At 44.9% G+C, this 21,341-nt stretch overlaps 1 protein-coding gene across 20 annotated transcripts in view; it reads left to right on the plus strand.

Annotated features, from left to right (window-relative positions):
• The window catches only part of HMBOX1 (homeobox containing 1), a 145,289-nt gene that overhangs the window by 62,599 nt on the left and 61,349 nt on the right, over positions 1-21,341 (plus strand). For all 20 annotated transcript variants that reach the window (XR_008449056.1, XR_008449057.1, XM_054061911.1 and 17 more), the window contains 2 exons: positions 6,845-7,324; positions 9,270-9,355. Coding sequence is in view for 18 of the 20 variants with exons in the window: in XM_054061911.1 (XP_053917886.1) it covers positions 6,845-7,324; positions 9,270-9,355 (566 nt within the window). In the remaining 2 variants the exon portion in view is untranslated. The remainder of the gene's footprint in view (positions 1-6,844; positions 7,325-9,269; positions 9,356-21,341) is intronic.

A 21,341-nucleotide genomic window follows, 5' to 3' on the forward strand; every position in this document is an offset into this window, starting at 1 on the left:
TAGGTGAGAAAACCTTGCTGTGATTTTCCTTACCTTTCTCAATGCGATGAAAGAAGATGAGGGAGGAGAGCACCTCTGTGTCTGGCCATGGGCTCCCACTCAAGATCTGTCTTTCTGAAGTAGGGAGGGAGACCCATATCCAAAGGGAGAAGTTGATAAGAGGCTGAATAAGTCTTGATGAGATGGCAAAAAAAAGCAACGGGATGGAGAGCAGTTATTCCTCTGAACAGCCTGTTCTCCAGAAAGTGGCATTGGAAGTGAGAAAGAGTGGTGCTGCATCTGGGTGGTTGAGACCCGCTGGCTATTTTATACCTGGGTACCTGGGAGTTCAGATAAGTTCTTTTTTATTTACCTCCATATAGTTTTCAGTCTGATATTTGGGTACCTCAGGTTCCTTCTGGATGAACCATGAAAGATAAGCATGAAGTTTCAATGCTTTATAGATGCGAAGAGGCAGTAAATGGAATGGGGGCATATTACTTGGGCTTTACTGCCAACCTGACTCAAGAAATGTAAATAAGTTCGACATTTTAAGCTACCTTTTTTCTATCAGAATCTAAATAATGTTGATTATTTTTAAGGACCAGATTTGGTTGTTTACAAAATTGATCTGTTTTAGTTTTGAGCTTACTTAGTACTTTACATAGATCTTGCTTTCAAAATTTTGGGGGAGAAAAATGCATGGTAATTCTCCTTTGGTTCTCTTTCTTTTTCGGGCATCTCCCCAAGGAGGTTTAACTGCTGGGAGTTTTCCTAAATGATCATAAGATACAGCATGAGATTGTAAGCTAAAATCTGGCAGTCCCAAGCACAAGTAGAGGCTGGCTGGATTGACAGAAGCCCTGAAGAGAAGGGTTGGGGAGGCTGGTGGGTGGATGAGAAGCTCAACATGAACCATCTGTGCGCTTACAGTCCAGGAAGTCAGCCATATCCTGGTCTGCATCACAGGAAGTGAGACCACTAGGGTGAGGGAGGGGATTCTGCCCCTCTGCTTTGCTCTTGTGAGACCCCACCTGGAGCCCTACATTCAGTTCTGGAGTCCTCAGCACTGGAAGGACGTGGATCTGTTGGAACGGGTCGAGAGGAGGCCACGAAGATGGTACGAGGGCTGGAGCACCTCTCATGTGAGGACAAGCTGAGAGAGTTGGGGTTGTTCAGTCTGGAGAAGAGAAGGCTCTGGGGAGACCTTCTAGCAGCCTTCCAGTACTGAAAGGGGCCCCAGGAAAGCTCGGGAGGGGCTCTTGATCAGAGAGTGCAGGGACAGGACAAGGGGAAACAGTTTTCACCTGAAAGAGGGGAGATTGAGATGAGATCTTAGGGAGAAAATGTTTGCTGTGAGGGTGGGGAGGCCCTGGCCCAGGTTGCCCAGAGAAGTGGTGGCTGCCCCATCCCCGTAAGTGTTCAAGGCCAGGTTGGATGGGGCTTGGAGCAGCCTACTCCAGTGGGAGGTGTCCTTGCCCATAGCTGGGGGGGGTTGGGGCTGGGGGGGGCGTTAAGGTCCCTTCCACCCAAACCATTCCATGATTCTACCCATTTTATTATGTTAAACACAATCACTGGGCCATTGTTGGCAGTTTGAAATAAACTATAACCAGTCAGTGATCCCAGCAGTGTGTGTCCATTCAAGGTGTTCTTCCAGCCCTCCAACCCTTACAGCCAACTTCTGCATAATTTTTCAGTGCTTAAGAGAACACAAACACCAAAACCAGACACAGTATCTCATTGCTGGTCTCATACACAGCTGTAAAACCACCTTGCTTATACCCACATACACAGCATACGTTGCCTCTACCATACTTCTTACTGGTCTTCTGGATTTCAAACTCCTAGTCACATTTTCATATGCTTTTCTACACAAGAGTTGAAACCTAGAAACAGTGCTTCTGAAGTTTATGTATTGAAAACAGCTGCAGGAACTTGGAATTTTCCATTAAAAACCCAAAACAAATATTGCGAAAGTTGGTATTATTGAACATGTTCCAACATTACCTACTATCAACTGCTTTTTAATGAATAACTACTTCAACAGGGCTTTGGTTATTTTCCCTTTTTAAAATATTTTAATAGGCTTACCCTGATTAAAGATCAATTTACAAAGCACTTGGGTAAATCCGCCATTTTAGAATCATCATCACTTCATTCACCTCATTAGTTAATGTATACTCTCCACTACATCATCCCCCCCATATTGCTGTAAGAGCGTCTTATCCTCCTGAAATCCTCTGGCTTGATATAATTTAATTTGCTTTCCCCTTCTTCTTCCTTTTGAAACACAAATGACAAAAGTAACAAGAATCAAGATGAGAGGACTAGGCAGCATGACTGGGAGTGTGCAGGAGAAAGTAACAACAGCAATACTTTTCCTGAGAACAAAGACTGTGACCGATTGCTTTGCTGTGGTCAAACTTCGGCAAACTGTGCTGCCAGCATAGCAAAAATCTCCTCAACACTTGCAGATCATAGAATCACAGAATGGTTTGGGTCGAAAGGGATATTAAAGCCTATCCAGTTCCAACCCTCTGCCATGGGCAGGGACACCTCCCACTGCATCAGGTTGCTCAAAGCCCCATCCAACCTGACCTTGAACACTTCCAGGGATGGGGCAGCCACCACTTCTCTGGGCAACATGGGCCAGGGCCTCCCCACCCTCACAGGAAAACATTTCTTCTTAAGAGCTCATGTCAATCTCCCCTCTTTCAGCTTGAAACCAGTAGGTTTTAAATAATCTGCCAGTAGGTTTGCTACTCTTGGATTGGTTTCTGCAAGCCTTTTAAGGAGCAGACCATGGATAAACAGGACTCTCTGGAACACAAGTTGGAAGTCATTGCGTATCTCATTTTCCCAGCAGAGGATGGCCTCATCCAGCAGTCCTTGTATCCCTGTGCAACTGAAATTCCTACACATGCACAGTGGATCCCTCCTGCACCAAAGTGGAACAAACTGGAGGCTGGCTGTCTTTCCCACATAGAGACATGTACGACAAGGTGGTCAACCATTTCTCTTACATCTAAGAACTGCAGTTCATTATGTGCGGTTCACTAAGGGTCACTTAGGATTCAATGAAGGATTATATGTAATACACTAAAGGATATTAATTTGGCCTGAGAACGCAGATCTAGAAGCTGAGCCCTGACATATTACACAAATTAGGTATAACACCCAAATCTTAAAGGGAATGACTGGCCATGGCAACAAACTGCTGCAGGAAATGATGGGTTCTGTGTTGCTTGACATTTTTGAAGCCATGTGGAAAGTCATGCTTTTATCAGGTGTGATTTTTGGTTGATGGGACTAGAAGGACAAAATTTGTGGATTTCTAGGTCTGCAACAAACTGGAGATTAAATGAGATAATGTAAAGTATATTTTGGTCTTAAACATCAAAAAATCAATGAAGTAGGAATTCTGAGTAGAGGTAACTCTGGATGGAGGTTCCAGTTAATCGGATTTTCCAGTCTGACAATGTACTGGAGCACGTGAAACATGGTGTTGATTGATAAATGACTTTAGAAATTCAGAGAAGAAAAGACAAAAATCACTTTATGTCTAGAGAAGGGCAGGCTGGCTTATCTAGTGAAAAACAACCCAAGGCCCTACGTTTAAGACAAGATTTTCTATTTGAAAACCATGCCACTTGGAGCTGATTTGAGGGGGGTTTGGGCTGTGCAGGAGGTGTTGATGCGAGTCAGTAAGTCAGTGTGACACTTCTTACAAAGCTTGGAGAACAGGATTGAGCAGCCCTGCCTCCCCCAACGCAGAGGTCAAACCTAGAACACAGTGTTTGCTTCCAAATGCTCCTTGTCAAGCTCCGAATGTCTCAGTCTGAGCTGTGACTTTCAAATTTTAGTTGTTACAATTCCAGTCAGTCGCTAGTCTGCTGCTGCATTGGCTGCTCTGCCCTCCTTTTAGTAGAATCATCTGGGTGCTTGTCTTTTAAAATTTAAAATGGCTTGTACGTTTGCAGTAATCAATTGTCCAGAGGACAGCGCATTCCTGTTGGACTGAAGTGCTTATGTGGCTGTAGTCCGTCTGTCTTCTCTCATAGTCGTTTTCTTGGATGGGAGTCATCCCCTTGCAGTGTCCTCCTGCTTCTTTCTCCTACATGCATGCTGTTGAAACAATGAAAGGGGCTCAATATTTGCTTGATGAGGCCACAAATAGGAGCTTCTCATTTCGTTTTGTTCCAGGCTGCAGATGCCATTTTTGTGGTTTCATGCATCCTGGCTTTGTAGCACCATGTCTCTACAGCTATGCTACAGCTACATCTCTGCTAAGCAAGCCAGTTCTCTGTGCTGTTCTTCAGCCTTAAAGCCACTTGGCTACATCCTTATTACCAGATGCTCTTAGGCTTGAGACTGAGTGGCTGCATCCAAAGTGTTTGCACTTTCTGCTCCATGCAAAATCTTGATAAAAGCCTGCAAATTGGTCAGGAGAGAACTGGTTGTTCTGGACTAAAACTATGCCAAAGACAGTTATGGTGATTTAACAATGCTGCAGGCAACAATGGGTAGGTGCTACAGTGCCTCTTCCTGGGCACTATTTAATTTACCAATATTGTCGTAGAACCATTGAGGTTGGGAAAGACAACAAAGTCATCAGATCCAACCATAAGTCCAACCCCACCATGCCTACTGAACTGTGTCCACAAGTGCCATGGCCACATGCTTTTTGAACCCCTCCACGGATGGGCACTCCACCACTGCTCTGAGCAGCCTCTGCCAGGGCTTCACCACTCTTTCAGGAAGGATATTTTTCCTAATATCTAATCTAAACCTCTTGTGGTGCAACTTGAGGCCATTTCCTCTCATCTTTTTGCTTGTTACTTGGAAGCAGAGACCAACAAGGACAGGTCTGTTCCCGTTGCCTAGTCAGGTCTGTGTTGTGAGGTGTTACTCCCCTGAAGAGATTTCCTTACTATGCCACCCAAACCTGCACATGTGGTTCACATTGCTGTGTTTTATGTCTCTGAAAAAAGACAAAATTCAGCAATTGAAAAAAGTTTTGTAACTCTGTGGCTCACGTAGGGACTTTGCTGGTCCCGAAACAGAAATGAAGAGTGATCTTCAAAGTTTGAGGAGAGAGATAGGCCACCTTGTTCCTGGGAGGTCTAGCATAATTGTGACAGGAGTCATCCCTCTTTTGGTTTTCATAGGATCCTTGGAATTCTTACTTGACTTTCCTGAGGCTGCAGTTCATCTGCTGTTGCTTGTAGGGATTGTACATTACCTCTGTCACGTATCCTGGAGTTTGAGTGATCTCTTCACCCTGCTTCCCTGCAGGAGCTGTAATAAACCCTTGACTCACAAGAAAGATGGAAAATGCCTGGATCTCTTTGCCAAGTTCTGTCTGCCCTCCATCTGCCATCCCTTCTTCTCAAGATCTCGAGTCCTGAAGGAGGTGATCTGGTCTTTTTTATGCCATTTGGATCTTTACTGAGGAGACTTAAGAAGGAAAAGAGATTAATGGAGCATATAATGATATTTCCAGTTCTATTTCTGGGCTTTGCAGGGAATACTTAGGATGTTCATTGTTCTGGCGCCTTGGGAAGTTTAGGAGTTAAAAATGCTTTTGATGAGCCACCGTGACGATTGAGCTACATGTGAAGCCTGCCTTTGGAGGGGAAAAGGCTGTAGACTTAAGTCTTTAAATGAAAGCTCAGTAGTAATTGGATGTACTGCAGTTCCCTTGTTAGGGCAGGTGATCTGTGAGAACATTCCAGGTTCAAAAGTTACGAACTTCAGAAATCGGACTTCAGTCAAATCAACTTTGGTCCTGCAAGCCACTTGTATTTCCGCTAGGTGTGTTTTTATCTTCTTTTTTTCAAGATTGCAACAAAAAGTTAGGGCAACTTGAACTCTTCCTTCTTAAGATTAGAAAGAGTTGAGATTCCTAAATCTTATGTCATAACTGGTTTAAACTTCTTCAGGGAAAAAAACCCCACAACTTCTCAACCTCTAGCCTCAGCCCAGCAGGTTTGGAATTTGGGATTTCTGGCTGAAATTAGTTTGCAACCTTAATTACTGAGCAACCACTGTCACAGAATCACTAAGGTTGGAAAAGACCTCTAAGATCATCCAGTCCACCCATCAGCCCAACCCCACCGTGCCTACTAAATCATGTCCAAAGAACCATGATTACGTGTTTTTTGAACCCATCCAGGGATGGAGACTCCTCAGCTTCCCAGGGCAGCCTCTATCAGGGCTTCACTACTCGTTTAGTAAAGACTTTTTTCCTAATATCCAATCTTCATCTCCCCTGGCACAACATGACCTTTTCCTCTACTTGGGAGAAAAGACCAACATCCTCCTTGCTCCAGCCTCCTTTCTGGGAGCTGCAGAGAGTGATGAGATCTCCCCTTAGCCTCCTCTTCTCCAGACTAAACAATCCCAGGGCCCTCAGCTGCTCCCAGAACCCCTGGGCTCTAGACCCTTCCCCTGCACCAGATGCAGGTTCTTCTCCAGATGTGCTCCAGCCCCTCAGTGTCTTTGTTGGAGTGAGGGGCCCAAAACTGAACACAGTCCCTCTGTAGCAGAGGTTTATCAAGAGCAGAAGGGTACTGACTGCGTGTTTATTGTAGAAAGTGTAGGGAATGCAAGTAGAAGAGAAAAATGCTGTTTGAGCACTTCAAAGAAAATAAGCCACTCTGCCACACAGTGAGACTAGAGCTCACAGGAGGTTGCATACTGAGCTGCTTTGGAAATGGACTGTTGGTCTGCCATCTCTGTCGTGTGTGTGATTTAGGATGTTGGACCAGAATTGATCTTTCCTGAGTGTAAGGTACTTTCCAGGTACCACAAAGAACTGTTGAACTGAAGCGTTTGCTTTTGCATTTTACCTTGTTTTCAGTCTGCTGGAAACCATGTCTCACTACACAGACGAACCAAGATTTACCATAGAGCAGATAGACCTGCTTCAGCGCCTGAGACGTACAGGAATGACCAGACATGAAATCCTCCATGCACTGGAAACCTTGGATCGCCTTGATCAAGAGCATAGTGATAAATTTGGAAGAAGGTCTAGCTACGGAGGTGGTTCCTATAGCAACAGTACCAACAACGTCCCAGCATCTTCCTCTACAGCAACAGCTTCAACACAGACCCAGCATTCTGGGATGTCCCCATCACCAAGCAACAGTTACGACACCTCCCCACAGCCTTGCACTACTAATCAGAACGGGAGGGAGAGTAACGAGAGGTTGTCTGCATTCAACGGGAAGATGTCACCTACCCGCTACCCACTTGCAAACAGCTTGGCTCAAAGGTCATACAGTTTTGAAGCTTCTGAAGAGGATTTGGACATTGATGACAAAGTGGAGGAACTGATGAGGTTAGTAGAAGTCTTTGTAAAACATTGGGAAAGTCACAATGAGAAGTCCCTTAGGAGAAATATGCGTGTTCGAGGACTGCTCTGGTAGTGATGGGTAGTACTGGGAAAGCAGGAACTGTGGTAGATCCTGCTAGGTCCCTAATGGTCACTATCTCAATGCCTCTCACCTCTATCTTAGACTTGCATAGACAGCCCCTGGCCTTGTGTGGGTATTCCACAGGCTCTTTTGCTGTCAAATTGTTTTACCCTTTGCTGTACCTAAAACTGAAATTCATGTTGGTGCACTAATTTTTCACCCTACTCTTTTTCTGACCAAGTATTGATTCATGTGGCGACTCCTCCACTACTTCATACCAATTGCATTTCCTTCCATATATAGGAGGAGTAGGGAATCAGCTTGGTCAATGCTTTCCACTGGGATCTGTCATGCATGTATATTATGTGCTCACCCTCTGGGGCACTGGTTGACTCTCTTTGGGGTTTGCACAGTCTGCAAATCAGCACAGGAAAATACAAATAGTAAAAAAGAAGCAGAACTCTTCAGTGAGAGCCCATTGCGTTTGTAGGGTTTTTATTCCAGACTGACCTTCCTTTACTTCTAGCTGCTTCCTTTTCAGCATTATGGCAAAGATTAAAGGAGGGGATTTTACCAGTGAGAATGAAAGTCAGAGTCAGTGGCCTTGACAGCTGAAAGAAATAAGAGGAAAGGCGAAATGTCTCAAAACAGTTTTGGTCATAATGTTAGAATGTCTTTTCTTTTCCCTAAATTGCAACATTTTTGAAGTGCCTATGAGAGAACTAGGGTCCATAAGCTCCAGGATGAAAATATGTTTGAAGTAGTTCAGAAATTTAAGGTAAAGGTGTGGCTTTTGGGGGACAGGATTAGAGATGAGCAGTAAGAAAAGCCAATCAACCTCATTTACTGTCAACTGCAGGATAATGGGGTAATGCAGGAAGGTGGGGAGTATAGCAGTGTGCAGCAGCTCCCGTTTAATCGTTCCTTTGAGTTTTGGTTCCTATGCAATAAGTCTCAGGTAATGCTTTTAGTGCTTATTTAAACTGAAACTACTTTTATTTGCAGGCATAGAGGGAATGAGTGTTGAGTACAGAAATAAAAATGAACCCACAACATAGCATTTATTTTGCATTTACATTTGCAAGCTTAAATCTGCCTTGAATGCTGCTGGAGCAGGAGTGGAGACAGAGAAGGGAAATTAGCAAATATTAGAGCCTGATAAAGTCTGGGTTTAATTGTCTGCTCTTCTTGGGAAGGGAGGGAGGAAGAGAAGGGAAAAGTATGTGTTTACTGCAGTTGCAATCTGCTGCATATCACAGTCCCTGGGCAACCTCCAAATTAATTCCTTTTTAGCATAGTTTTAGTCCCTTCCAAACTATCTTTGCACACTTTGTAAAATCGTACAAAGGCTTTAAATAACCGGTGCTTGGTCATTCTGTGCAAGCTGTGGGCTAACAAGTAGGGGTCGGAGCGCATAGAGGTTGCCAGATCTTTCCTGCCCTGGGCCTTCTCTATGAAAGGCTGGGGAAGGTTTGTGTATGAATAGTCATTTGTGGAGCTAACCATGCAGACCGTGCTATCCTTTATTTTTTATTTTTGTGCCTCATTTTTATGGCTGAGGCTTTTATGCTGGTATGAGAGATTTATTCATCCCTGTGTAATGAAACTTTGTACATTCCATATGGCAGTGCTGCACCTAATATGAATTATATAGGACATGAGTCATCCATTCCGCTGCTGGTGTACTTTGATCAAACGTGATACTTGTTAAAAGAAGTGTCCACTGGTGAGGCACATTGACTATTTTAATGCCTGCGTTCTCCGCTCCTTGTCCCCTAAATAAAGGGATTCAAGCCATTTTGCATCTTCAAAGTGCACTTCGGTCTGTCTGTCTTTTTGTGTGTTCTTCTGGTTTTTTTGTTTTGGTAGGAGGGACAGCAGTGTGATAAAGGAGGAAATCAAAGCCTTCCTAGCCAATCGGAGAATTTCCCAAGCAGTTGTTGCACAGGTAACAGGTAAGAGCTCGGGGAGTCCTTTCTACATTTTGGGGAACTGTGGCTGAGTGCAGGTCTGCGCATGGTGCAGATGTGGGAATGCTGCTTGGCTTTCTGCATTGCAGTGCAGATCTGTCAGCTTAGTCATGATAATGTATGCCTTTGATTTAAGACCCATTGTCCCACACATCATGGAACTTCCCCAGTGAATCACTTTTTCTTTTTTCTTTTTTTTGCGGTTTGTGCTAGCAGATTTTATTTTACAGCATTATAATAACCCCGAAGTTCTTATCTTAAAAGGAGAACGCTTTTCCTTAATTCTTAAATTGTTTGTTGAATGCAGCAAATAGATGCATATCTGCATCTCTGAATATGGAAGGAGAGAGATGTATGGTATGTATTTATATTATAAAATGTGTATGAATAGGGACAGAGCTATAGCTGGGATCACTACATGCTGAAGTCAGGATGTGTTTTTTCAATCACTTACCTTTGAGTTATGATTAATGAAAATCGGATGAGGTTGAGGGAATGAGCATATTAGCTTAGATTTTGCCTAGAAAGAGTGGTTTTCTTTTTGCCCTCTGTGCTGTATGTTCTCTTTCACATTCAGGACAAGTGAACAGAGTGATATCACTTCTTTCTTGGATGTCTTTCCAGAGCTTTATGCAAAGAGTAGTGGGGCCTTACTGCTCCTCCGTGGGGTGGAGTGTTCTTAGTGCTCCTTTACAGGTTCAAACTGCTTGTCTAGGACAGTGTAGCTGGTAGCGCGCTTAGAATCACAGAATCCTTCAGGTTGGAAAAGATGTTAAACTGTTAACCTAACACTCTCAGGTCAACCGCTAAATCATGTCCTTAAGCACCACATGGATGGTGGCTCTACCAATACCCTGGGCAGCCTGTTCCAGTGCTTGACAACACTTTTGTGAAGAAATTTTTCCAAATACCCAATCTAAACCTCCCCTGGCACAACTTGAGGCAGTTTCCTCTCGTCCTGTCACTTGAAAAGACCAACACCCACCTCACTCCAACCTCCTTTCAGGGAGGTGCAGAGAGCAGTGAGGTCTCCCCTCAGCTTCCTCATCTGCAGACTAAACAGGCCCAGCTCCTTCAGCTGCTTCTTCACCCAGACAGAGCCTCAGTGGGTCCATGCAGCTACCCAGACCCTGGGCTGTAGGCAGTGCCCCCCATCTCCACTAGCTCACGCCTGTGGCACTGGCTCCACTTGTGGAAGCTGTGCTTGTGTAGGGGAACTTCTTCGCATGGTGGCAGAGCTGAGGGAGGAGGTGAATAGACTAAGGACCATCAGGGAATGTGAGAGGGAGATAGATCACTGGAGCAGCACCCTCTCACAAAATCATCAAGCTGCTGGAGTTAGTGCGGCTGAGCAACTCCCACCTGCAAACTGTGAGGTTGGGGGAACAAGAGATGGGGAATGGCAACAAGTTCCTGCTGGGCGCAGGAAACCTGCTCCCCCGACCCAGACAACAAACCCCCAGATTCCCTTGAGGAATAAATATGAAGCACTGCAGGTGGAACCCATCCCTAAGGATGAAGAAGATGGCTCCCACAGCCTAGAAACATTCCCTAGGCTGCGCCATCCTCTGATGACCATAAAAACATCCTCAGTAAATAAGAAGAGGAGAGTGATCGTCTTAGGGGATTCCCTTCTAAAAGGAACAGAGGGACCCATCTGCAGACCGGACCCGCTCCACGGGGAGGTCTGCTGCTTACTGGGAGCATCAGTGAAGGATGTTACTAGAAAACTACCTTCCTTGGTGAAAGAGACAGATTACTACCATCTGGTAGTATTTCAAATAAGCAATGATGACTTACGTCGCAGAAAGCTGAAAGCCATCAAGAGAGACTTTAGGACTCTAGGGACAACGTTGGAGGGCTCTGGGGCACAAGTAGTGTTTAGCTTCATTCTGATGCTAAGGGATGAGAAGCAGGAGGTCAAAGAGAAACAGTTGATTAATGCCTGGCTTCAAGCCTGGTGTGAGGAGAAAGGCTTTGGGTTCTTTGATCATGGGGTGACCCACCCACTCCCAGGCTTTCTTACTAGGAATGGGATACACTTGTCTCCTAGGGGGACTAACGTCCTTACTAAAAATTTAGCTAAGCTCTTAAATAGAGCTTTAAACTAGATGTGAAGGGGAAGGAGGACGAGACCAGGCTAGTCAGGAGTGAGCCTGGAAGTGGGACTCCAGTATCTGAGAGATGGTGTGCTGGAGAGAACCATCAGTACATCACCTAAGAGCAAGTGGGGACGATTATACCTGGGGAGAGTAAGGATGAAACTGACACTGTGGAGTTAGTTATTCCAAGGACCAGTCAATCGGGAATGAACTCTGTTCCCTTTATGAGGGCTGAAGGTTTGCCAGCGCAGCTGAAGTGCATTTACACCAATGCACGCAGCATGGACAATAAGAAAGAGGAATTGGAAGCTGTTGTAGGGCAAGGTGACTACGATGTCGTTGCCATCACAGAAACGTGGTGGGACGACACGTATAACTGGAGTGCAGCCACGGGGGGATATAAACTCTTCAGGCAGGACAGGAAGGGTAGGAGAGGAGGCGATGTAGCCCTCTATGTTAGAGAGTGCTTTGATACCCTAGAGCTCAATTGCAGTGAGGAAGGGACTGAGTGCCTGTGGGTTAAAATCAGAGGAGCCCACAAGAAGGCAGATATTGTGATAGGAGTCTGCTACAGGCCACTCAGCCAAGAAGAAGCCCCTGATGAGCTCTTCTATAAACAGCTGGGGATAGTCTCTAGATCGCTACCTCTTGTCCTCGTGGGGGACTTCAATCTTCCTGATATCTGCTGGAAGTACAACACAGCAGAAAGGAAGCAGTCTAGGAGGTTCCTGGAGTGTGTGGAAGACAATTTCCTCACACAACTGGTAAGTGAGCCAACAAGGGAGAGTGCCCTCCTGGACCTGCTGTTTGTGAACAGAGAAGGCCTTATGGGGGATGTGATGGTTGGAGGATGCCTGGGACAAAGCGATCATGAGATGATAGAGTTTTCAGTTCTAGGTGTGATGAAGAAGGGGATTAGCAAAACAGTCACATTAAACTTCCAGAGGGCAGACTTTAGACTGTTCAGAAGGCTGGTTAGCAAAGTCCCATGGGAGACAGTCCTTAAGGGCAAGGGATGCCCACGAGGGCTGGGCGCTCTTCAAAAATGAAATCCTAGCAGCTCAGGAGCAAGCCATCCCCATGTTCCAGAAAAGGAGCCGGCGGGGGAAAGAAACAGCTTGGTTGAATAGGGAGATCTTGAGAGATATCAAAAATAAGAGGAATGTCTATGAGCTTTGGAAGAAGGGACAGGTGTCTTGGGTAGAGTACAGGGAGGAAGTGAGATCATGCAGGGAAAAAATCAGGAGGGCTAAGGCCCAACTAGAAATCAAACTGGCTAAGTCTGTGAAAGATAATAAAAAAATCTTTCTACAAATACATTAACAAGAAAAGGAGGACTAGGGAGAATATTCAGTTCCTATTGGATGCAGAAGGTACAACAGTGAAAAGGGATGAAGAAAAGGCTGAGGTACTTAATGCCTTCTTTGCCTCAGGCTTTAATAGTAAGGAAAGTTGTTCCCCCTGTATATAAACCCAGGAGTTAGAGGAGCAGAACGAGGCTACCATGATGCAAGAGGAGGTGGTTAGAGACTTGCTTGCCCAGCTAGACACCCACAAGTCTGTGGGGCTGGATGGGATCCACCCAAGAGTATTAAAGGAGCTGGCGGATGTCCTTTCCAAACCCCTTTCCATCATCTTCCAGCAGTCCTGGCTGACTAGGGAAGTTCCACTGGACTGGAGGCTGGCTGATGTTGTGCCTGTCTACAGGAGGGGTTGCAGAGAGGATCCAGGGAACTACAGACCTGTCAGTCTGACCTCAGTGCCGGGAAAGGTCATGGAATGGGTGATCTTGAGTGCTATCATGAAGCACATGCAAGAGAAGCGGGTGATCAGGCCCAGTCAACACGGGTTCATGAAAGGCAGGTCTTGCCAAACTAACCTGATTGCCTTCTATGACAAAGTGACTTGACTGCTAGATGAGGGAAAGGCTGTGGATGTAGTCTTCGCCTTTGACACAGTTTCTCACAGCATTCTGCTTCAGAAACTGTCAGCCTCTGGCCTGGACAGGCGCACACTCTCCTGGGTTGAAAACTGGTTGGATGGCCGGGCCCAGAGAGTGGTGGTAAATGGAGTTAACTCCAGCTGGAGGCCAGTCACAAGTGGGGTTCCTCAGGGCTTGTTATTGGGTCCAGCCCTGTTCAATGTCTTTATCAATGACCTGGATGAAGGCATTGAGTGCACCCTCAGCAAGTTTGCAGATGACACTAAGCTGGGTGGAAGTGTGGATCAGATGGAAGGTAGGGAGGCTCTGCAAAGGGACCTGAACAGGCTGGACCACTGGGCTGAGACCAGTGGCATGAGATCTAACAAGGCCAAACACCGGGTCCTGCACTTGGGGCACAACAACCCTATGCAGTGCTACGGACTAGGAGAAGTCTGGCTAGAAAGCTGCCTAGAGGAGTAGGACCTGGTGGTGTTGGTTGACAGCCGACTGAACATGAGCCAGCAGTGTGCCCAGGTGGCCAAGAAGGCCAGTGGCATTTTGGCTTGTATCAGAAATGGCGTGACCAGCAGGTCCAGGGAGGTTATTCTCCCTCTGTACTCAGCACTGGTGAGACCGCACCTTGAGTACTGTGTTCACTTCTGGGCCCCTCACCACAAGAAGGATGTTGAGGCTCTGGAGCGTGTCCAGAGAAGAGCAACGAAGGTGGTGAGGGGTCTGGAGAACAAGTCTTATGAGGAGTGGCTGAGAGAGCTGGGGCTGTTTAGCCTGGAGAAGAGGAGGCTGAGGGGAGACCTTATTACTCTCTACAACTACCTGAAAGGAGGTTGTGGAGAGGAGGGAGCTGGCCTTTTCTCCCAAGTGACAGGGGACAGGACAAGGGGGAATGGCCTCAAGCTGCGCCAGGGGAGGTTCAGGCTGGACATCAGGAAAAAATTTTTCACGGAAAGGGTCATTGGGCACTGTAATAGGCTGCCCAGGGAGGTGGTTGAGTCACCTTCCCTGGAGGTGTTTAAGGGACGGGTGGATGAGGTGTTGAGGGGTGTGGTTTAGGGAATGTTAGGAATGGTTGGACTCGATGACCCAGTGGGTCCCTTCCAACCTAGTGATTCTATGATTCCTATAACCCCTGTGCTCCAGACCCTTCCCCAACTCTGCTGCCCTTCTCTGCATGTGCTCCAGCACCTTCGTGTCTTAAGATGAAGACTTGATAAAATACAGATAGCTCAGTCCCATGTTATACCTATAACATTTATTCATTTTTTAACACAAGCTTGAATAAAGATCTTGAAATAGATTGTTTTTAAAGTTCACTGATGACTAGGAATGTCAAACCAGCAGGAGGGAAGTTGTTCTTTTATGATATTTTCCATACACAAAACGTCATAAGAACTTATCTGTCTGGGAGGTCTAAGTTCACAGACATGCTAGCAGATGAAGTAGGCAGGCAGAAATGGGTGCTTGAGCTGTGGAACCAGGTATTCCTTCCACGTCTCCAGCTCTTCTCTATGATCTTGAGAAAAATTACTTGTGTTTCCCTAGTTTCAATTTCACCTGTAAAATCATGAGATTAATGTTTTGTCAAATTCTATTGGAACCTTATCAGGTGTCAGCATTTAATTTTTGAAGTACTAATGTTAAGTCTATCTGCTTAAATTTTACCTGAACTCTGAAGTTTTGGCAGCTAGTGGGTCACTTCCCTACTTTTCCGTGGTCCTTGCCTGAATATAGTCCTGAAATGGTCTCCATATTACCCTCCATATAACACCCTTCATGTCTACCAGCAAGTCAAACAAGGTTCCCCATCAAGAGAAGTAATGCAAAGAGGGAAAAAATGCAGAGAAAGTCTTTCCAAAACAAGTCGTCATTATTTTTTGGTTAGTGAGACTACTGCATGCAGGGCCGTTGAATCAGAATCACCACACCAAATCTAAGACAGTCTGCATCAGTTAAAGGAATGGATCTGATCATAATGAGGTCAGTGTTGTGGGGCAGTCTTGATACCCTTGCAGGCAGACTGTAGGAAAGTCAGGACCAGCCCCTTCACCTGATCATTCTTCTCCTTCCATCCTCAATCTTGGATTACAATTGTTAACATCATTATGTTGGCATTTAGCCTGTGGAAGCTTTCATTGTTTGCCAGGCTGGTATTCCTGTGAGTAAACTACACCATCCACTGCATACAGGGTTAACTAAATTTCACATCCATTCCACTCAACCCTCCTGCATAACAGGGAGTGGAATTCAGAGGACACTCGCACAGTGATCACAGAAGATATTACTAGATGTCTCTTTTGAGCCTGTCAGTGGAACAGAACGAAGACTGAACTGATGACTCTGTGTTGTTATCTTATTTTCCAGCCAGATCAATGCAAAACCAGGTAGACGTAAAGGTCCTTTTGTAGCTGACCCAGTAGTGTTTCCAGGGACCTTTCAAATAAGAAAAGAAAGTGATATTTTGCACGTGGTGCAGTTTCTCAAACAGAGATGGCTGCAAGGCTTGCATTGCACCAGTCTCTTCCATTACCCTCTGCAGATGAGCTGCGTCTTGCTCCATAGGCCTGATGGGAAGGTCTATGGGAGCCCTTTTATTTTAGGTATAACCCAGAGTCTTGTGTAAGCAGATGCGTGGTACTTAGATGCCACTATTAAGTACATAGTTATGGCTTATCTGAAAGAAATAGTGAATCTCAAAGACATGTTTAAAGGGACGAGATTAATGAGTGTGCTCAGCACCACTAGGGATAAACATCAGCTTCTCTTCAAAAGCACAGTGTGGTGAGGAGTGACAGAAAACAGCTCAGGACAGAGATCCAGAGCAGAAAGCAAGTGTCCCAGGCTCTCACTTCCAGAGTCATCTTAGACCTGATGAGTGCTACTTGACTTGTGTCTTCTTCAGATGCACCCAGCATCCCTTCCCATTCAGCTGTGAAACAGGCTCCCAAGGAAGGCCTGGAAACCACTCTTAGTTCATTAAAAAAGCAGTTTGGAGAGAGAGAGAGAGAGAGAGTTAGAGCTTTGAAGAATATTTGATCCCTGATAGGATCACCTCAGTATTTACAGGTTTAGTCTTACTGGTAAAGCTGTTCTGTAAATAATTCAGTAAAGAAGAGGGAAAAAGAGAAAATAGATAAATAAAATCCAAAGAGTAGTCAGTAGCAGGTGGCATAGGAGAGGAGCATAAGAGTGAGATGATACTTTTTCAGCATGCTCTTAAGTGGTCCCGTTTCTGAGAGTCATCTATTACATTGCACATCAGGATAGGAACCTGTTCTGGCCAACAGAGACACTGTGAAAGAGCATAAAAGGGGACAGCTCTGCAAGAACAGATCAGCAACCCACAGTGTGTGCTTGCAGCCTCCATCACCATTTAATGCAATATAAACCTAGCAAGCTGGTTTTGGAGGCTGCAGTGCAAATGTTGGGCATATTTTACTTGCCTATCCGTTGGCTACCACCCTACACCAGCTGGAAGTCGTCAGTTTAGCACCTGAAATAAATGCACAATAGCGTGGCCTCAGCTTTTAGCGTTCACCTCTTCTGCCCTGTGAAGAGAGACAAGAAAGAAATGAAAAATTGATGGCTGGCTCTATCCAGAAGGAGAGTTGCTTGGCTTGGCTACCCATGCTGTCAACTTTCTCCTTTCAATCTCTACCAGTTTCTTTACTAATTAAAAAATTGTGTGTGTGTGTGTAACAGGAGAGGAGGATGGCATTGAGAGGGAAAAGAGGTAGTAGTGCATATGAGCAGGGGTATGTGACCTTCAGCTAGAAGCCTAGAACTTTGCTTCCTTTTCTTCACTATGGCTGTGTTTGAAGTTGGCCAAACTGGACATAAAAGTGATGAACTTAAGCTAAACCAATATATTTGCATGTCTTCAAATTGCAGGTCTTGGATTAGCTCATCAAAGAGTGTAATGGTTCCTTACAGCCATATTTGTCCCCATTCTGTATCTTGTCATGTTCTGTCCTTGGTGCAGGAACCTCAACCCCAATTTCTACTTGAAATTTCCATTTTCCCTTATCTGCCTAATTCTTCAAACTGCTTAGAATTTTGTTCAGAAATATCTTTTTTTCTTTCTCTCATCTTCATTCTAATATTGCCATGCACTTAGAGAACACACGTTTCTACACCATCCCACAATCCTCCAGAGCATACCAAGCAGCCTTGTATCGACAGACTGCAACACTAAACAGCTTTTCCTTTTGTTTTTCCTGTGCTGCAGCACAAGAGTATGGGAAGTGATAGAGAGAAAGGATATACGTGAGAGAGGAACACAGAGCTGAAGGTTAAAGTCAGCTGTTGCAGTGAAAGAATTTTTTAGGCTCTTTTAGACTTCATAAAATTACCAGAAACTTGAAAAGTCATTTAGATAATGAATCTGACAGCAAAAATGTAAACCTGGAAGATGTTCTACAGGGCTGCCTTGTGTACTGAGAGAAGAGGGCAGACTGGAAAATAGCAACAGAGTATTAAATGGTGACTTGAAAATAAAGGAATGATTGATAAGAAGCAAAACCCTAGCATAACACTTATTAGTGCAGGTCCTAAATGCAGGAGCTGCTTTTTATAGAAACTTTTTAATGGTGTCTGTAATAAGATAAACAAGAAGCACTTGGGTTGGGCTCCATATAAATAATCTCCTACTGATAAGAAAAATGACAGTATAAACAGGAGCTAATAATAGTTCCTGCTGAATTTCCTATCTAGTTATTTGAAGCTCCTTTTTACATAGCTGTAGCTTACTCAGGGGTAGGGATTTTGCCCTCTGTGTTGCAGGTGAGATGCCAAATTCTTATCAACAATAATTTGAAGTTGTGTGCTGTGATTTGCTTTAGTTGCCACCAGAATTGTGTCTGTGTACCAAGTGAGTGATGATCAGAAGGCAAAAGGTAAAAGTAAACTTAGATTTGTTACTGAGAGATGCTGTTTCTTAGGTTCCAAAGGGAGATGGAGACAGGGGGAGTGATTTCAGAAGCCAGTGTCTTTCTGTTGGATACTCCAGTAAAGAGAGAGTGGGGAGTACAGAGATGACCCCTTTGCTGCCAGGCTGAATGCTTTGATGCGGATTTGGAAATGTTACTTTTCCATTTTTCACACATTAAATGAACAAAAAAAATCCCCTTTCCTGAGGTGACAGCCTGTTGCAGAGTGGGAATTTGAATTCAGATTTCTCACTTCTTAGGCTGGTACCATAACAATGAAACTGCCATTGAAAAAAAACCAGCAACAATTAAATGCAGAGGTCATTTAATGAAAGAAAAAAATGCGTAACAGAACTTTTTTGTGTGCATTTCTGCTCATCTTCCCAGTTATTCTGCGTGTACAATTAAGCCCTGTCCTGCTGTCTCAGTCTTAACTGACATGAGCTCTTCAGGACTTAGTTTTTACGTTGTGCTGAACACACAGAGCATCAGGCATGGTGGAAGGCAGCCTTGAAGCAATGCTGTAGCATAAATAAATGCCTTAAGGTCTGGAACCTACACACAGGGGTGCTGAGCAAATGCAAATACAAAGTGAAGCTTAATGAGTTCTTTTGTGAATTCAGAAAATTACTGAATAAATGATCATCTGAAATGGCAAGAAACTGGATTTTGAAAAAATATTTTCTTTCCCTTTTTTGTTATACTCATGACAGCACGGAAAAAGAGTTGTTTCTTCTATGATTTTGATCTTTGCAGGGTTTCTGTAAACAAGCTCTGCTAATCTCCTAAATTGATAGCTGTCCTTTGCAAGCACATATTGCATGAATATAGGACTTTGCTTACAAACTGAAGAATTAAAACGCAGTCAGTGACTTTCTTCTCCAAATCTGACGCATTCCAGGTGCTTCTAAAAACCTCTCCTGAAGGAAACATGAAAGAAATGCAAAGCAGACTCACTGAACAAATCTATCTCTGAAGGTGAAAACCAGTTACCAAAGACTTGATGAACAGCAGTTTTGAGGGTTATGAGCAGATTTGTACTGCAGATACTGGTTGCCTTCTCTTGATGATTCATTTTTGCTGTTTCTTTCATATATTTGAAAGGGAAAGTTTTTCCCCACATAATTTATGTAGAAGAGAGTGGGGCTGGCCAGAGGTGCATGTGTGTACCATCATCGCCACTTGCTTTATAATTAGTGTAACCCGCTATGGGAAGGAGTGATGTGTAACACAAGAAGTCATGGAATGGTTTGGACTGGAAGGGACCTTAAAGCCCATCCAATTCCAACCCCCTGCCATGGGCAGGGACACCTCCCACTGGATCAGGTTGCTCAAAGCCCCATCCAACCTGGCCTTGAACACCTCCAGGGATGGGGCAGCCACCACTTCTCTGGGCAGTGCTGAGAAAAGAAGCAGGAATCACAAAGGATTATGGCAATTCAGACGCTGACTTGAGGCCATGAGATGTTGACTTGAGAAGTGGGCACCTGATCCAGTGGGAGGTGTCTCTGCCCATGGCAGAGGGGTTGGAACTGGATGGGCTTTAAGGTCCCTTCCAGTCCAAACCATTCCATGATTCTGTGATGTGCTGAGAGAAACTAGTCATGCTTATTACAATGTGTTTGTATCCCTGCTGGTACTGAGCCCAGACGATGAAGTCTTCCTTGAGGTCTGTGGTTCAGTCTGAGGGTGAATTTCCTCAAGACAGCTGGATTTTCAGTACTCCAGAGAACTTCATTAATCTGCTTCTGGCAGCAGGAAGATTTCTTTTTTCCTGCCAGTGCAATTTCCTAAAGTAGCATGATTACAGACAGTGTGACAGGATGGTACTGATGGTAGTAATACTCATTGTCCCTATGAGTCAACGGTACAAAACCCACTTGTGATGCAAGAAATTCTAACGTGACAGTTTGGGGGTTTTTTAATTGAAGAAGTGAAGGATGACTTTATGATTAAGACACTGTACTGGGATCTAGGAGATCCTGGATCAGTGCTTCTGCTGCTTACTTTGCATGTGACCTTGAATGAGTCAGACTGTTGGAATATACAGGTTTTGGGCCTCTAAACCAAGCTGATGTACAGATGAAAGATATTTTATACCTTAAAAACAAAAAGAGGAGGAGTGGTATAGGTAGAGGAAACGTTTAAGGATCACAGAATCGTAGAATCATTTAGATTGGAAAAGACCATTGAATTCATCAAGTCCAATGGTAAACCTCACACTCCAAAACTCTGCCACTAAGCCATGTACCTAAGGACCACATCCACATGGCTTTTAAATTCCTCCAACAATGGGGACTCCACCCTGGACAGCCTTTGCCAGTGCATGTCTCTGAAGGAATATTTGCTGATATCCAATCTAAACCTCCTATGGCACAACTTGAGGCCATTTCCTCTCGTCCTATCCCTTGTTGCTTGGGAGAAGAGACCAATAGCCACCTAACCACAACCTCCTTTCCGGGGGGTGCAGAGAGCAATGAGGTCTCACCTCAGCCTCCTCTTCTCCAGGCTAAACAGCCTCAGATCTCTCAGCCCCTCCCATAACCGCTGTGCTCCAGATCCTTCCCCAGCTCCATTCCCCTTCTCCAGATACACTCCAGCCTCTCAACTTCTTTCTTGTAATGAGAGGCCCAAAACTTAAACCCAGGATTTGAGGTGCGGCCTCACCACCGTGAAATGCAGGGGAACTTCCCTACTCCTGCTGGCCACGCCATGGCTGATCCAAGCCAAGATGTGGTTGGCTTTCTTGGCTACTTCCATCAACGCTCCTCCCCAGCTTGGTGTCATCTGAAACTGACTGAGGGAGCACTCAATCACCTCATCCAGATCATTGATAAAAGATTTTAAACAGTGGCCCTGACACTGAGCCCTGGGGACGCAGCCTGTGATCAGCCACCAAGTGGATTTAGCTCTGTTCATCACAACTGCCTGGACTCTGCATCCGGCTAGTTTTTTATCCAGCAAAGAACACACCTGTCCAACCCTTGAGCTGTCAGTTTCTC

This window comes from Cuculus canorus, chromosome 3 (assembly GCF_017976375.1).
Source record: "Cuculus canorus isolate bCucCan1 chromosome 3, bCucCan1.pri, whole genome shotgun sequence".
Lineage (NCBI taxonomy): Eukaryota > Metazoa > Chordata > Aves > Cuculiformes > Cuculidae > Cuculus > Cuculus canorus.